We start from the raw sequence: 18754 nt of genomic DNA, 5'->3' as shown, positions 1-18754 counted from the left end.
ATAAACGCGTATATTAGAAAACTGCCTTCGTCGTGTAATGGTTTACGTAATTAACTGCCGTACTCGGGGTCCGGGTTCGATTCCCAGTACTGCGGGAAATTTTAGAATGATATATGATCGAAATGGTACATGCAGCACGCATCTATTGCGGGTATGCCTGAAAAAAGAAAGAGCCGTACCACCACGGGAAAACGACACGAGTTTACTGTTATAATGTAATACATTTTATTACAATTCGCATTACGTCGCACCGACACATATAGGTCTTATGGCGGCAATGGGAGAGAGAAGTGCTAGGAGAGGGAAAGAAACGACCGTGGCCTTAATTAAGGTACATCCCCAGCTTTTGCCTGGTGTCAAAACTGGAATCCAAGGAAAAACATCTTCAGGGCTGCTGACAGTGTGCTTCGAACCCACTTTCTCCCGAATGCAAGCTGATAATTTCGTGACTCAAACCCCGCACCCGCTTGTTTGGTGATATACATTTTATACAATAATAATAATAATTTGAATAAGTATGAAAATTTTACCTTAATATTTCTTTCTTAATCCGTTTGCCGTCCGGGTTCTTTTTCCTCTCGGGCTCAGCGAGGGATCCCACCTCCACCGCCTCAATGTTAGTATCCTCGAGCGTGAGACATTGGGTCGGGATATAAAACTGGTGAGGAGTACCAGTACCTCGCCCAGGCGGCCTCACCTGCTATGCTGAACAGGGGCCTGTTCGGGGGATGGGATGATTGGAAGGGGTAGACAAGGAAGAGGAAAGAAGCGGCCGTGATGTTAAGTTAGGTACCAACCCGGCATTTGCCTGGAGGAGGAGTGGAAAACCACTTCGAGTATGGCTGAGGCGGGAATCGAACACCCTCTTTTACTCAGTTGACCTCCCGAGGCTGAATGGACTCCGTTCCAGTCCTCGTACCACTTTTCAAATTTCACGGCAGAGCCGAGAATCGTACCACTATATCACAAAAGTAAATATAATTAAACTTGGTGATTATTTATTTTTATCTAGCAAAGGTTATACTAACCTAACTGTCACTTATGACGTCGGCAATTTTGAACCCATTTTGCCCTCCTGTTCTTATCTTTCGTGAAATTAAATAACCTACTCCCTTTACATGAATGACTTCTACAATTTGGAGCGACACAATAACCCACGACAACTTAATCTCACTGCACTGTATAACACATAGTGGAGGCCTTTGGTCCCAATATGGCCGCTGCATCGAACAAGTTGCGGGTTTAAAGCGATTCAATTCGGGGATCTAAGTGAATCATCATGCAATAAAGGAAGAAACCGTGTTGTCAGTGGCCACGTGAACAGCGTTGAAGAGTTAATTTCGAATGGTTTCGTATACATCGCAGGAAAAGTCACCCGACAAACGTCTGTCAGTTTGCCGCCTTATATCATGAAACTTGACGTAGGCAAGGTGTAGTTAGGTAAAAATTTATATAGTTTATTTAGTAAGGATTAAATGATGCATGTTTGCTAAGTTGTACGCATTTCTATTTTGTGTTCAGGTTGAACAGAATCGTAATGTCTCAACCAGCGAATGTTCCTGTCCTGCCGGCGCCAGAAGAACTTACAAACGCGTAGCTGCGGTAGTGTATTATATAAATAATGAAAGTGTTGTTTCCAAAACAGACCGTCCGCAACAGTGGGGAAAACCGAGCCCGAAAACAATGTCAACAGAAAAATATAGAAAAGGCAAACGCGTGAAGAACTGTTCGGTAAAAAGACTTTGAGGACATCTCTTCGCCCCTTCGAATTAAATGAGGATATTTTAAAACACATCCCTTGCAGTCTTCGTAAAAAGCATCGAACTGAAATCGAACAATCGTGTAGGGCCGTAGTCACCTTATTGATATACAGGGTAGTGAATGATGTGGAGAGAGAAGAATGCGAGGAAATTTTGACACAGCTATTACATTTACAAGCCTCTAACGACGTGCGCTTGCCAGACAAATACACCTTTCGCACTGTGAGTGACGAAATTTTTTTACCAGCAAAGTGCAGGTTGATACAGATCATATAATTAAAATCTCCCTGGACACTCTATCTCAATCAGGAAGCCCTCGATGGTTTCAAGAAAAAAAGATAAGAAATCTGCTAGCACGAAAGCAAATCGGATCAAAACTCGGCAACATAACTTTGATACTTTAGCTCTCGCATTTGTAAATGAATCTTCAATTGGAGGAGCTGCTTTGAACATTCTTACGGAAGTGAAATGGAAAGTGAAGCAATAGAATGCTATGGAAGTTCATTTGTTGTTCGTGTTATTCGATGAGGTTGCAAATTCGTTAACACGCAACACACAGACGATGTCATCCACGTGTGGAAAAAGTTCTGTTGGCAATTTCTGTAATATATTGTATATTTTGATTCTTTGAATACACCTTTCTACGTGAATTCTAACACGCGCAATATTTTAAGTACTCTCAAATTTTTCAGCTGTTAATCTCCCGTCATGTAAGAACGGTGGTGTCGCGATTATGATACCGCGGCCAGATAAGTTAGCTCTGATGCCTAAATCCTTTATCAGCCATGACCTCATCGCTAGGTTGAAGGAAAGTAAACCACTGACGGTTGTTATGAATGAGTCGCTAGCTCTTCCACCGTAACATTTAGATTTAAAGCGACCATACCATTAGGCGTGATTGCAATTAAAACTTTTGCAGTGTATCAACCCATGGATTGAGTATAGAAATACAATCTCTTGATCTAGTTGGGGAGGCTATTCAACTCTAAATTCCATGCAGTCAATAATGACTCGACAATTACCGTAATTTCTTTTAAATGCTGGAGACATTGTTTCTTGAACACTTTCCTTACTAGGCCAGAATATGAAATGTTTCGTAAGCAGTGCAAGTTGCATAAGCACTGTCGTAAAAATACGTGAAATTGTTGTCTTGTGAACACTCTCAAAGCAGAATAGGACAGTCCGATTTTCATTAGGAAAATGAATAATCTGGTTTCTTTACATAATTTCGAAACATTACAGTTTGGTAATAACGCAAGGCAAAGACGTTGAAGATCACACCTGTTAAATCACGCATTTGTGTTTTGTTCCTTATGGAATTGTAGCCTTGGAAACCTCGAGCCTTGATGTCTGCATGATCTTCCGTTCCACACATTTTATCATGTTTCGCAATGTCCCCTCCCAGACCGAAATTAAGTGGAATACATGCTTGTGTATTTACGTCGGTTTCATTTTTTAACAAGAAAACATGAAGTCTGAACAATGAAATTCAGATCCATCTGTTCCCACGGATGCATCCTTGGTTATGTTACTTGGGCAAACTGTACTTAAAAATTTTCCGTCTTATTCTTCCTTTTTTAATCGCTTGAGTTGTCTGTGAAAGCGCTGTAAGCTGGATCCCGGCTACACATTCCTCTTCTTGGATTCATCCGGAAATATTATCGGAACATACACTGGACGTGTCCAGATCTTTTGTTTCCGATGAAATGTGCACTACATATTCTTGAGTAAGTCGTAGGTTGCCAAAAGTGATCCATCAGTGCTAAAAATTAAATTAAATCGGATCAACTGAACTTATTGCAAACACGTGCAGTACGTATGTGTAGGCCTACTTACTTCGTTCGGTTAACTCCTTGTATTATCCATCGCCTCCTTCGGTCCACATCTATCGCTCGTTTTGGAAAACAATAAAGTTGTACTTCACTTCCCGTATTTGCGTAAGTATTGGAACATCCGACAACACAACAATTGCGTTTACTTGATCTCCTTTTCTCTGCCATTATCATCTGAGTAACTACACGCTCAGTCATAACAGAAAAGCTACTGCGAGTTTGGAGTCTGCCTCACGTGTTGTTCTCCGCCCGACCGCTAGAGCGACGCGCACGGTGCCTATAGTGTTCTTTCTAGCTCGTTGCTGGACTGGTATACGAACCGTTGCACAACTCTACCGTGTTGCTGAAGTTCGAAGAACACTGTCCATAGACCTTCTGATCGCCAACGATCAGGAGACTGGTCAAGGCATATACAATACCGTAATAATAATAATAATAATAATAATAATAATAATAATAATAATAATAATAATAATAATAATAATAATAATAATAATTGTACCGGGTGGTACACCGCCACGTCGCTAATTCAAACTGTGCGCCAGTTGAAACTCCCCTACTGGAGGAAGCCTGAACTTTATCTAATGTGTTAATTTTCAAGTTTCTCAGAAGATGTCACTACTTGGAAATTTTGAAGTTTCTGAACTGGGTCGTTTTCGACGTAGTTTTGTTTTGCCTGTAGTAAGAAGTGTGAACATTCTCTTCTAGAGGACACTACTGAAGAACTACAATTGTGCACCCTGGTGCGAAATGAAAGAACTATGTTTTTGGAGAAAATTTGAATTTATAAGTTTGTTCTTTGTTAAATTTCTTGCAGTCATGGTTTAAGTTGGCAATATTAACCCTTTCTTTCCCCTTGTTTTGAATTTAGCCAATCCCGAATTTCTTTAATTAATTTATGACCAATCAGGTGTATCTTCTCCAAAGGGGATATATTGCTTAACCCTAGCCAATAAAGTTTTTGTGGGAGGGTGTTCTCATTCCTGAAACGCCTCGAACTTTCCGCGAGAGTATATAAACTGCTGATTTTTGGGTCCCCGCGCCACTTCAGTAACACCTTTCAGTGTGTAAAGTACGTAGCAGGGGGCGGGAAGCGCCTCTTTCTTCGGGCAGCAGTTCATCCACAAGGTAATGGCCTTTTAATAACTTCTTTTCTTGCTAGCTCAGCAGTTTAACTCTCGGGGCAGGTCCGAAGCCTTTTCCATGTAACTTTCCTTTAATAATGTAAAGACACTCGGTGTCAATTCTTTCTGTTTTAACTACATATTGGGATAGAGAGTGCTTAACCCTCTCGAGCTCCCACTCATATTGCATTGAGGTGAACTTATTTTTCACAACCGTTTCTTCCTTAACGTAATGTAAATTGTTTCCTTTTAAAAGTCACCTCTTTAGTATGGGATTAGCCCTTGCTGTAACGGCCTAGTGCCAAGTAGGTTTTATATAAAATGTATTAGGAGCGCAGCTTCGCCTCCTCTCAAATTGGTATTTTAGAGGCCAGTTAATTAACCTGTTTCTTTTCTTAATAGGCCTCAGTAGGTTGGGTATTTTTACCCCTGTGTATAGGTCCTTGGAGGACAGCTTGAACGTGGAGTTTGGTGTGGCCTTTGATAGGCTTAAATTTTGAGAGCGCGTTGCTCTTTCTTGAAAATTTTGATTTCTGTGTGCCTCGAGGAGGCTTTACTGTGTAATTAGGAGCAAGAGCTCCTGGGCATTATTGGGGTCTTCTGCCCCGTTGTTGAATCTTGTATATCGTAATGTTGGGCTTATAGCTCAAGAATTGTGTGTCTGGCTCTTGGAGCCCAAATCCTGTAACTCTGTAATCGTACATTCTCGAATTGTGGCCTTGCTACTTTGTACCTGCCATTCTTGTTATTTCTTGATTTTGCAAAGAATGTATAACCTTGTTAAATTTTAAATTAACTTTAATTTCGTAGCCTGAGACCTGTTCACCCCGCACCTTCTTTTACCTCTGCTGTTCCACAGATACCTCGGAACAATAATAATAATAATAATAATAATAATAATAATAATAATAATAATAATAATAATAATAATAATAATAATGAAAAATTTCCGCGCAAACTGCACGCCTCCACCCCGCCTCCTGCTAGTATTTCACCCTCTGGCCGGCATCCATGGGAGTGCGCATTCTATGCTAAATTGTGCCGAGCGACGCCAATATGTTATATCCGCCAAGAAGATGTCTAAACCATATATAGTAGAAATACCCCTATTTTAAAAGAAATATTATTGTTGTTGCTTATTGTTTAAAGGGGCCTAACTTTTAATTATTATTAACAAATACATCGCAATTGGGAAATATCCCGGTGGCAATGGTCACTTACAGTACCGTACCGTAGGTAGTGTGATAGTAAGGTAAAGTTAACACAGAATTACCAAGCAATAACAACAACAACAACAACAACAACGACGACAACAACAACAACAACAAGCAATTCCATGGAGAAATGAAATGTCGTATGGCTTTTAGTGCCGGGATATCCCAGGACGGGTTCGGCTCGCCAGATGCAGGTCTTTCTATTTGACTCCCGTAGGTGACCTGCGCGTCGTGAGGAGGATGAAATAATGATGAAGACAACACATACACCCAGCCCCCGTGCCATTGGAAGTAACCAATAAAGGTTAAAATCCCCGACCCGGCCGGGAATCGAACCCGGGACCCTCTGAACCGAAGGTCAGTTCGCTGACCGTTCAGCCAACGAGTCGGACATTTATTACAAATATTACAAGAAATATTACTAGTTTAACATTCTTAAGTACGATACCGGTATATTCAGTGCTTAACATATAATAATGCGGATACACATTATTCCAAATGATATACTAGTAAAATAAACAACCTAATTACAAATCTACTAAAGATACTAGGAACAATCCCTGTGACTGGCGGAGAGCTTGCCAGAGTCCAGTAATTTTACAAAAAATATTTTATATATGTACCGTATGTCACTGGGTCAGCAAGACAAATTCGTCAGCTTGTCTTCCTGGACTGGGTCCGCTGACTCAGTTACTTAGTTGTACTTGCTCTTAAAACAATAATCAACACCACCACCTCAGTTGAAATGCTGAGTGAACCCTGTTCCAGTTCTCTCAGTTAGGAAAATCCGTGGATTAGACGGGAATCGAACCCACGATCTCCTTGTAAAATGCAAGCCCATACCAAATACAGTAGAGATAATACGCGACACTGAGGGAGATATCGAGGGACAGCTACTGTTGCTCACTCTAGCGGATAGACCTGAACAGTACTGATTCTCTCATAAGAGCACGTGTATTTTTGTGTGGAGTTTTTGGTGTTATTTATGCGTTTTCAGTGAGTTAACATAAATAAATAGTAGTGTGTGTCATTCCTTGATATCTCCTCTCAACATGAGTGGAAAGGCATGTGCTGTGTTTGGCTGCAGTAACTATGAAGTAGAGATGAATGCGCGGTCTTCCTTCCGTTTGCCTCGTGACAAGAAAATGTAAGTAATATTGTGTTTGCATATATATATTCTTCCAGTGACAAAGAGATTTTTATAATACTTCATAATCTTCTGAACTGCTCGACCCATATTTTAACTGGCATAAAATGTAATACGCATATTTTATTCTATAGTGCAGCAGTTAACCTTCAATACCGATGTGTTGTTATAGGTATGATCTGTGGGTTTTGAAATGTCACAGAAGCGATTTGGATAAGGTGTACAAGAAAGAAGGGACGTTACGCTTATCTAAGAATTATAAGACTGTTCAGATCATTTCCAGGCCAGCGACTTTAGAAATCCTCGACAATACAGCCAAGGCTATGTTACATTTTTGCTCTAATTGCACGTAAATATTCCTTAAAGCATCACTATCGACAACATTTTCATACTTTTCTTTCTTTATCCCTCTTCTCAGATTAAAGCCGGGATTTTATAGATTATCTTTCTATTAGTAGGCTTCATGTTAAGAGGAAAATTGTCCAGCTATTAAATATTAATTCGCCGGGCTGAGTGGCTCAGACGGTTAAGGCGCTGGCCTTCTGAACTCAACTTGGCAGGTTAGATCCTGGCTCAGTCCGGTGGTATTTGAAGGTGCTCAAATACGTCAGCCTCGTGTCGGTAGATTTATTGGCATGTAAAAGAACTCCTGCGGGACTAAATTCCGGCACCTCGGCGTCTCCGAAACCCGTAAAAGAGTAGTTAGTGGGACGTAAAACAAAAAATATTATTATTATTATTATTATTATTATTATTATTACATTATTATTATTATTATTAGTAGTAGTAGTAGTAGTAGTAGTAGTATTAAATGTTAATTCATTGCATCATATGTGTAAGGAATATCCTTCTGTTAGTAGGCTTCATGTTAAGAGGAAAATTGTCCAGCTATTAAATGTTAATTCATTGCATCATATGTGTAAGGAATGTGCCGATATTTTTATTGACTAGTGTCTTAATATGATGATACAATGTTTTAAATGAGAAAAAAGACAAATCCAACCGTAAGAGTTCAGGCAGGAATGCTAAAGCTAAAAAAGTAATGCATAAATGAAAGATCAAGCCATTTCTCACCTGTCCATTTCACTTCTTGTTTATATTTCTAATTTCAGTCTTTGAATAATAACCTTTTAAATAATTCTTCATTCATTTATCCAGATTTGCTTTAGAAACTTCGAAGTTAATATCTCAATAACACTTTCTTTCTAGACGTAATTTATTTATCTATTTCCGTATACACATTTCCATTGATGTTTGAGTTTAGCGCGATTTGTTCAGGTCAAGTCACTAGGAGCGCCACCGTCGAATTGTCTCCCATTTTAGCAAGGCGAAATCCGTAAGTGTCGCGTATTATCTCTATTGTATTTGCCCATACCAAAATAACTACAGCTAAACAAATGCTGTGTTATTTTGTGTCATATGATCTAAATATTATATATCAGCAAGAAAGTTACACACTTTTGGAACTGGAAACTTCATCATTCATTGAATTTGAATTGTATGGTTTTTGATCTTTCCGCCTGTAAAATAAATGCACGTGCACACAAAACAAAATACTAACGTAACGCGTCAAATAAACAGTGCATAGACGTCAAGTGCTTTTGTACTATGGCGGAAGGCAATGGCGAGGAAGAAAATCCGTATTCTTTTAGAACTTTCTCGCGAAAAAAGGAATCACGGAAAAGTGACGAGGCAGATGACCCAGAGGAGAAATCTGTTAGACCTGACTTAGGCATTGGAAACCAACGTAATTATGAGAAAAAGCCCCCTCCTGAAGTCCATAGTTCAGGTAAAGATTCGTTTAGATAGGTTATTTGCTTGCATTTATTTAGTTCATATCGAATTTTTATGACAAAATGCCACTTAAAAATAAGTATGCACAATAAATTTGAGTGAAGTAGCATGCAAATCCCATGTAGAAATAGTTGACAGTGCTTTAAGTTTTCGCGTTTCCTATTTAAATACATCCTTTTTTCTTTCTAGGTAGTGAGATGCCAAAGAGAGAAGAGAATCCTTTCTCTTTCAAACATTTCCTGAAGCGTGATTCGGGAAATAATTACCACAGCACTGGAGCAAGACCCAAAGTTTATACTAACCTCTCACCTGAGAATTTTGATAATCTAGGAGCTGACACTTCCGATTCTGAATCCAGTTTATACACAAGGAATACTACCCCACGACATGTTGCAACCCCTGAGATAACATCAGTGTTACCAGACTTCGTACAAGACCATCTAGTGGTTGAGCAGTGTTATTTAGCACATTCTGATACGTCAAATTCACCTCAGTTAGCAGTTGATTTGGAAAACTTGCCTGATTTTGCTATCAACAATCTGTCGGCTACACACGAGTCACCTAGTTCAAGACAGTGGAATGAACCAAAGAAGCCCTGTACTGATAATAAGCCCAAAGACATTCCATTTGATTTAACTGGTACTACATCAGATCAGTTGTTTTCAAGGAGAGTTAGGAAGAACTCCGGTCCTGTCCCTTTAGATCTTCCTAGCCCTGATCGAGGTCTCAGTGATGTTTCCCCTGGTCTTGGCACAAGTACTGGTGGATTACCTTTTGATCTCCCTCTTGTGAGTGATATCAGTGATGTTGCCAGCACCACTGCTACATCAGGAGTGAGAAGTGGGCCGTCATTAGGTGAAGTGGGAGTCTCCAAAAGTCTGCCAGATTTCCTATCAGATGGGCCAATACACAGTGGATTACTTGGTGATGTGGAACCTGTAGATGACTGTGAAACTCGAAATGATTCAGTTGAAGATCACGCCAAAAGAGTAAGTATTTAATAATTTATTTGAATAGTTTAACCAACAAAAGATTTTTGTGGTTGTGATTTTAATTTAAAGTTCTGTTTATAATCAGATTTATTGTAATATGTCTTGGAATTCTGTGAAGGAAGGCATTCATGGGCCTTTACATGCTACAAAGTAGGCTACTCTCTTTGATTTTTTTTTTTTTGCATAGAAATTATTGATTAGGTCTGTGTTAAGTAGGTTACCGAGTTGAACGTAAATTTGTTTGAGATGTAGTGTTACTCCTTGTAAATTGTTGATTAAGAGCTAGTAAGGAATTTGCCTTCATGGAAATGATGTATTGCAATGAACGATATCTTGTTGATTGAATACATTTCTAGCTGATACCGAGCGCATTGGTTATGTGGTTTGGGTCACATAGCTGTGAGCTTGCATTTGGGAGATAGTGAGTTTGAATCCTACTGTCAGCAGCCTTGAAGATGGTTTTCTGTAGTTTCCCATTTTTACACCAGGCAAATGATCGGGCTGTGTGTTAATTGAGGTCACGGTCACTTTCTTCCCAGTCCTGATCCTTCCCTATCATCGTAGTAAGACCTGCCCATGTTGGTGCGATGTAAAACAAATAGCAAAATAAAAAGTGAAGCAGATATAAATAGGCTTCTATCGTAGCTATTGTACTGAAGTACTATATTGTTTCATCTGACCTTACTCTAACCTTTTGTTAATTAGAGTTATGGTACTAGGCTTATAAACGAACTATCATGTTTGTATATACCGATCAATGATGTGTAGGTTTACTTGAAATATAGAAGACAGGAAGGGCCAAATTGGGGACATTTCCTGTTATCTAGTAAAGTTAGGCTAGTGAAAGTAGGCTGTAGTGTTGCCTACTATAATTGCTGTCTGTGACCTTTTAGATTTTAATCACTGAAAATACCATTTGTGCTGTAAATTCTCCGTGATGTAATTCGTTTGTGGTCCACCAGAAGTTACTACTGGTTGCAGGATAAGTTGTAGGCATAATGGAATACTCTGTTGGAGAATATAATCTTTGAATAAGGATACACTGCTTGACAAGAAAAGTTAAGCAGCCAGAAGAAGTGGTCCAATATTATCCCATTTAGGTATACATGCATACCATTGATGTGTGAGTAAACCGTTAGATTTACAAGGATCTGTAATGTGTAGAACACCCACCAGAGTGCATTTGTGATGGGTCCGTCCTGTTGTTGTTACTGTTGTTGTTGCTGTTGTTGTTACCAGTCAACTGCCGTGAGTCAGACAGTTAGACAAGATGTGCAGAGAGGACTGTGTATGCTATGAAGCATCTATGATGCCTCACAGACGCGTTAGATAGCCTGTCCACCAATTGACAGCATTTGACAGAGGCCGCATTGTGGGAATGCACGAGGGTGGTTGGTCGTATTGTGCAATTGTCAGGCATGTGGGTCATTCAGATGTCACAGAGGCCCGATGTTGGAGTCAATGGGTAGGCCTACATGATGGCACCCAATCACATCGTGCAGATTCTGGTTGACCAAGAAACACCACCCTGAGGGAGGACCGTCGTATGGTGCACCAAGCATTGCGGGATCCCGTAACTTCGTCACCCACCATCCGCGAACATGTCCTGGAGACTTTAACACCCTGTGAGTTCCCGCACAGTGTTTCGACGACTCGCATCCGCCGAATTGGGGTCCTACCACCCCATGCGTCGGTTGCCATTGACACCAGAACACCAACGCCTGCGTTTGGAGTGGTGCCTTGCCCAGGAGGCATGGACAGAAGACAACTGGCGTCGCATCATGTTTAGTGATGAGTCCTGCTTCTCCATAACCTCCGATTACCGTAGTGTGCGGGCTTGGCGGCATTGAGGGCAGAGGGCAAATCCTTCCCATATTGTGGAAAGACACACAAGCGTAATCCCTGGCATCATGGTATGGGGAGCTATAGGATATGCGTTCAGGTCACCTCTAATAGTGCTTCGGCAGACTTTGATGACATAGCGATACTTCACAGACATTCTGTGTCCGCACGGCCTACCCCTAATGACACAGCACCCTGGGACCGTGTTCCAACAAGATAATGCACATTCACACACTGCACATGTGTCTATGGACTGCCTAGAGCGTGGTGAGGTCCTCCTGTGACCAGTAAGATCCCCGGACCTCTCCATCATTGAACACGTGTGGGATGACATTGGAAGCACAATCGAACCGATCTGCGGGATCTGGAAGGACAGCTGCAACAATTGTGGACGAACTTGCCTAAGGAGAGGATCCAAAGGCTATTTGACACAATTCCAAACTGCATAAGGGGCCAGCGGGGGGGGATCTCCTGACCTGGCGCCAACATTCCACCTGTAACTGCCAATGGCCTTGTCTTTTTCATCCCATATTGTAGGCCCTAATCAGTTCAGTAAAGGCACATGGTCTTTCAGCATGTGTAGTTTCATTCACTTTCAACCCCTCCTTCTAGGTGCTTAACTTTTTTTTGTCAGACAGTGTATATTCCTTGAAATAATAATTATATGCCATTTGACAGAAGTTGAAATACCATGGGTTTGACTGTATTGATTATATTTTACTTGTTCGTATTTGTACTGTGGTTTTGAAAAAAAAAAAAAGATCTTAACTAATGACTCACAATGATAAAACAAAGCCCAATTTTCTGCTGCACCTTTGTCTTCAAAATATAAACTTGTAAGACGTTAATCACCGTGGTGATCAGGGATACTACGAAAGGAGTTCGATATATAATGCAACAATTTTTTTCTAAATGCAGGTTGGTTTTATTGAGGATTCAAATACACCATGTTATGCCCCAATTGTTTTGCTACAATACCCTATTTTTTCAACATTTTCTCCGTTCAGTGCTACAGCCTTACGCCACCGTATGCCTGCAAGATCGGTCTGGTCGATGTTGGAGCCAATGTCGTGCTGCATCAATAACTTCCCCATCATCCATGTAGTGCTTCCGGCGGAGTGCATCCTTCATTAGGTCAAACAGATGGAAATCAGAAGGCGCGAGATCCAGGCTGTAGGGTGGATGAGGAAGAACAATCCACTGAAATTTTGTGAGCTCCTGTCGTGTGCGCACACTTGTGTGAGGTCTTGCATTGTCGTAGAGAAGAAGAAGTTTGTTTGCATTGTTATGGTTATGAACACTCTGAAGTCGTTTCTTCAATTTCCGTAGAGTAGCACAATACACTTCTGAGTTGATCGTTTCACCACGAGGGAGGAAATCAAACCGAACAACCTCTTCAGAGTCCCTTCAGAGGGATGATGAAACACGTCTGGCCCAAAGACTCACTGTGCTTTTGTCCACTGCCAGGTCTCCGTAGACGTTCTGCAAGTGCCTATGAATATCTGTGATGTGCTAATTTTCCGCCAAAAGAAACTCAATAACTGCTCTCTGTTTTGTACGCATCTCCGTTACAGACACCATTTTGAAGGCTAGTTATAGCGCTGCCACCATTCGGAAATTACCGGTAATGAAATTCTACGAGACGAAGCGAGCATATTCAAAGATGTCCCAAACAAAACTTTTTAAAATCAAAATTGGCCAAGAAATAAAATGTGACAGTACCATATACGTGCTGAATGCCCTGCACCGCAGGCAGTTTCTATCTAGGACAGTAATTGTCCTGTATTTTGCTATATTTTGAATCTCGAAAGAAGTAACTTACGCTTTGGCGAGTTTGAGGGATATGATACATAGTAGTGGACATCAACCTGAGGTAGTCTGAGTCCACCTTATGCTCGTCCCAAGTGATTGATTTTCATCACAGAGTAAGGTTGTATTTTATAGCTTGTGGATTGAAGTCAACACATGGTTGCTTCGTTAGAAATTATTTGAGTAATGGAAATGCATAGGAATTTGAAATTGCTAAGAATGACAAAAAGTTGTTAACAGCTGTTCAGAATAGTTGGTGTGAACAGTGAAATAAAATATATACTGGTACTTAACATTCTGAAACTTTTACAACCTGTCAGATACGGCCGTGTTGATTTCCTCAACTGCACACCTGTCTCCTATTTTTATTTCAGGATTGTGGCTACGCTGGTGATGATTGTCATGCAGGGCATATGGTAGCTGAATTATATTGTCACTAGCCTCTTACCAAGACAGCCACAGGCCGCAGTTTGAATCCTGGCCATTGTTGGTAGGATTTTAAAAAGAAGGGTCACATCTCCATTGTTCAGATTCCACATAAAATTAGAGGTCCTGTGACTATGATCATGAAATCTACAATCCTGTAAAAGTACAAGTTTGCTTGCTTTGATTTTAGTGCATTGGTGATGGGTACTTACTCCTTGTACATGAATGAGTTCCTACAGCCCTTTGCCATGCTCAGTAACAGGCCTGTTTAAAAAATTTTTTTTTTTTTGTTAACAGTCTCGCTCCTCTATGGTACCGTTAATAAGCTTTCAAATAGTACCAGGTGGCTGTATGCTGTCAGCATGTCCCATGCATTAATTCCAGTTATGTGTTGGGTCTATGTAGGCCAGTCCATTTGGCTAATGTTATATCCATGCTGATGCACTGCCATAGAACAGAGTGGTCTTGCATTGTTATTAGCAAGTGAGCAGGCAGCAGCGGACAGCAGTGAGATGAGTACGAGAAGGGAACAGTGTGGAGCTTCATTGGGCATGCCAATTTCTGGAGACATTTCTTGTGCAGGCCATAGATTGCCTACCGATCTTGATAGCTGCCCAGTCGCTTAAGTGCAGCCAGTATCCAGTATTTGGGAGATAGTAGGTTCGAACCCCACTGTCAGCAGCCCTGACCGTTTCCTTTCCACTCTTGGCCTTTCCTGTCCCATTGTCGCCATAAGACCTATCTGCGTCGGTGCGACGGAAAGCAACTAGCAAAAAAAAAAAAAGATTGCCTGGGCAGAGGTTTGGGGGCAGCCAGTTGTGTCATTGTTCCTATGATGCCAATTACCAACATTTACGAGAAATGGGATATCCCCAACCTCAAGTCTGTAGTACCTAATAATAGTAGTACCTAATCTCTCGACTGAGAGAGTGGCCGCGTGGTTTGGGACATGGATCTGAACCCCACTGTCAGCAGCCCTGAAGATGATTTTCCATGGTTACCCATTTTCACACCAGGCAAATGCTGGGGCTACACCATGGCTTCCCTAGACCTTTCTTATCCCATTGTCACCGTAAGACCTATCGGTGTTAGTATGACATAAAGCAAATTGTATTTTTAATAATAGAATTTTGTATATGAATTAGGGGCTAGTCACAGTTTCATGGATGAGAATGAGAGGAATCCACCATCCAAAGATTATTTCACAAAGGGCCCTGTTACAAGTTTCATCCAGAGATCCTTGTCTAGTGCCAGTTCTCAAACCAGTCTTGGTGTCTTCACTGAACATCACATTCCTCTATTCTTGAATGGTCCAGTATTGATGAGCAATTGTTCATTTCCTTTCTTCATTTGATGAGCTTGGTTCTCGTGGCATATGCCTAATGCAAGGTATTTAACCTGCCTTCTTGAGCAGGGACCAGCTGTATACAGTCTGCAGCATAGTTTAATTTGTGATATAATCTCCTGTAGCTTGGAAGTAGTAGTCTGATCTAAGAGACATAACAGTACACGGCGATTGCCTGCGGGTTCTGTTTCGAAATACCGATTGTGGTTCAAATTCGAGCAGTCCAACTCATTGGCTGAATGGTCAGAGAACTGACCTTCGGTTCCAAGGGTCCCGAGTTCGATTCCCGGCCGGGTTGGGGATTTTAACCTTCATTGGTTAATTCCAGTGGTTTGGGGGCTGGGTGTTTGTGCTGTCCCCAACATCCCTGCAACTCATACACCACACATAACACTATCCTCCGCCACAATAACACGCAGTTACCTACACATGGCAGATGCCGTCCACCCTCATCGAAGGGTCTGCCTTACAAGGGCTGCACCCGGCTAGAAATAGCCACACGTTAAAAAAAAATTCAAGCAAGGCACGTTTGTGCATTGCAGCTATGAAATAGGGAGATGAGAAGGAAGCTCAATATCTGATGGAAAGAGGAGAGACTGTAGCACTACCCAACTCCCAAATACCTTGCCTTGGCTTGGATCATAATTTTGTCCTTCATGCAGCACTGGCTTAATACAAATGGTAGAATTTGCGCCAGAAATATCATTCTACACAAGTTGACGAGCTACACCAGGGGATTCCAACTTGTAAGTGTTCGAGGGTCACATTGGAAGCCTTTCGTAAAATTCTGCACATAGTACAGAGATACCAGTATGGAAGAATATGCATGGTTCAAATGAAACGAAGATGTAAACATTTTTATTGCTTAAAATATTTCAAAATTTCATAAAAGAGTGAAATTAAAAATATACAAAAACTGTTATACCTGGAACAATTGCACTTTGAAGGAGAGCACTCAACAATGTCAGTTTATTTGAAAACTAAACTTTAAACTTTCCTCATCTTATCCCAGTTATTTCAGAGGTTGCTGGAGCCACCTAGGCTCATTTTGGTTTTGGCCGGGGGTTTAAGACTGGATGCCCTTCCTGACGTCACGTGATTCTTGAGATGAAAATCTTGACCCAGAATCGACCGGAATTCAAACCTCAGCCTTCCGGGTGAGAAGCCAGCAGCTAAGCCACTGAGCTAATCACGTCCCCCATTGTCAATTTATGTGAAAATTTTTGACAAAGGGAAAAAATAAATTTAAAAATGCTGTAAGTCATGATGTAGTCAGAACAAAACTTTAAAAAGAAAGGTTTACCTAGTGGTAGTATTTTGGTCGATTAGCTACATCTACCAATGAATGGATATTCACCTCCAACTCTGGTGTTGCTAACCTCATAAGGTGGAGCAAGGAAGAATCTGCAAGTCGAATTCTGTACTGACTTTTCATGAATTTCATTAAAAAAAACCAATTTCCACATATGTACCTGTTCCCAAACATTGAAGTCATTTTAGTCTAAATTGTCTTAATTGGGTATTTTTTGCTGGATAGCAGTTTTAAAAAATCTGATCTCTTTTCTTGTCTGGTCCAAATCCAAAGATTTTCCTTGTGGAGAGAACATTGATATTCAGTCGCAAGAGCCTAAAATCCTAGCAATGTACTTCCTGGAGTACTTCCCTCAAAATTTATTCAGAAATGCAGCATTGTGTACCACTACTACCAAAAAAGAAGAATGATGAACTGAAACTGCCTTGTACACCAATGGGAATGAAAGTAGTTTTTGGTAATCATTGTAGTATAGTGTAGTTGCATAAAATCTCCATGGCTGATGTTGGCATGGAGTTCAATATTTAAAATGGACCCATAGCCATTTTTATAATGGTTAAGACCTAACACTGATATTTGTTACAATTCATTTTCCTCCAAATTTTGGCTTTAAGTTTAAAAATCAATCAAATATACTCTACTAGCAAGATACCCGTGCTTCGCTACGGATTTATACTGAAATTTATAATTGAATGCTTATTGTTTTAGATATATAATCTGCCGAAAATCGCGATCTGACTCGTTTTCTGCGAGAATCCGCCAAAGTTCCCGATCTGACTTGTTTTCTAATAGACTACGGCAAGTCTCCCTCCATTTTTCAATCTTTCTTTCCAGCAATCGATTTCGTACTTCCCGGGCTAGGTCCAGGTATTCCACCCGGTCAGTTGCTTCCCTAAATCTTTGCCATCTTTTCCTATAAGCATTTTTAATATGGATGAAATCCTTCAGGAGATCCGGCGTGATGTCTTCGTGGGTGCCTTAGCGGTTCTGAACCCGCAGCCGAACTGCATTCTTAGTCATTACCCGTCCAGGACCCGTTTCCAGCATGGTCCGCACATTTGACGATGGTCCAGAATATTATTATTACTATTAATATTATTGTTATTGTTATTATATTATTATTATTATTATTATTATTATTATTATTATTATTATTATTATAGATGTTCTGGACCCAACAGAAAGATACAAGACCGCTACTTGACGGTAAATTACATCTGCTGCCATTGTCATTGTTGAGAATGTAACCAGCACCTTTGTCGCGCGTAGGCAAGTGTGGGGGATTTCTAGCCATACGCATGATATACTTCCGTGCATTATTGACCTTATTATAGAGGTGAAAAACTGGACGGTCAATCTCATTCCTATCGTTTATTTCAAATGTGTTTAAATTTTTATTTATATGCCAGGAGAAGGTACTGTAATCTAAGAACGTTCTCCGAAGGGAAACATGGCTCTTGAAAACGAACCCAGGAAAGATTAAAAATGATCGGTTTATGATCAGAATAAGTACATCAAAAATCTACAGCCTGTTTCCAGTCATTCGACAGGGTCAGGAATGGAATGAATAAAGCCCCCATCTAGCAGCGACAATAGGAATTGTGCCGGCAGCCGAAACCTGTCGCACTCCTCTGAGGCAATGATAAATGGATGACAAATGAAATGAAATTATATTGGACAGTGTTGCTGGAATGAATGATGACAGGGAAAACTGGAGTATCCGGAGAAAAACCTGTCCCAACTCCGTTTTGTCCAGCACGAATGTCACATGGAGAGACCGGGATTTGAACCACGGAACCCAGCTGTGAGAGGCCGCCGCGCTGCCGTCTGAGCAACGGAGGCTCCTTATAAATACATCATGAACAGTACAATCAATTGGTTTCAACTCCTTTTACACCCCACCGCCGTTAAGTTAATTTACCCCCCTTCCCCCAATAAAAACTAAAAGAAGGCGTGTTTCTTTATGTTTAAAGGAGATTCCAAACACCATTGTTTACGTCTATTACCTTCAGTTTTCAGATTAAAATAATTCAATTGTTTTCACTTTCACACTCCTCCCCCCCCCCCCCCCTCTCAAGTGAATTTTCCAGCAAAAAATACTTGTTTCTTTAATAAAGGATCTTCTAAATACCAATTATCACGACTGTAACTTCTTCA

At 40.7% G+C, this 18754-nt stretch overlaps 1 protein-coding gene across 1 annotated transcript in view; it reads left to right on the top strand.

The window, feature by feature from the left end:
* Positions 1–8668: 8668 nt before the first annotated feature.
* Positions 8669–18754, top strand: part of l(3)04053 (lethal (3) 04053) — a 65692-nt gene continuing 55606 nt past the window's right edge. The window contains exons 1-2 of the mRNA XM_067144676.2: positions 8669–8866; positions 9061–9860. Of these exons, the coding sequence (XP_067000777.2) occupies positions 8686–8866; positions 9061–9860 (981 nt within the window). The 5' untranslated portion in view covers positions 8669–8685. The remainder of the gene's footprint in view (positions 8867–9060; positions 9861–18754) is intronic.

The sequence above is a fragment of the Anabrus simplex genome, chromosome 1 (genome assembly GCF_040414725.1).
Source record: "Anabrus simplex isolate iqAnaSimp1 chromosome 1, ASM4041472v1, whole genome shotgun sequence".
Classification (NCBI taxonomy): domain Eukaryota; kingdom Metazoa; phylum Arthropoda; class Insecta; order Orthoptera; family Tettigoniidae; genus Anabrus; species Anabrus simplex.
This window is presented reverse-complemented; position numbering and strand designations above follow the sequence as displayed.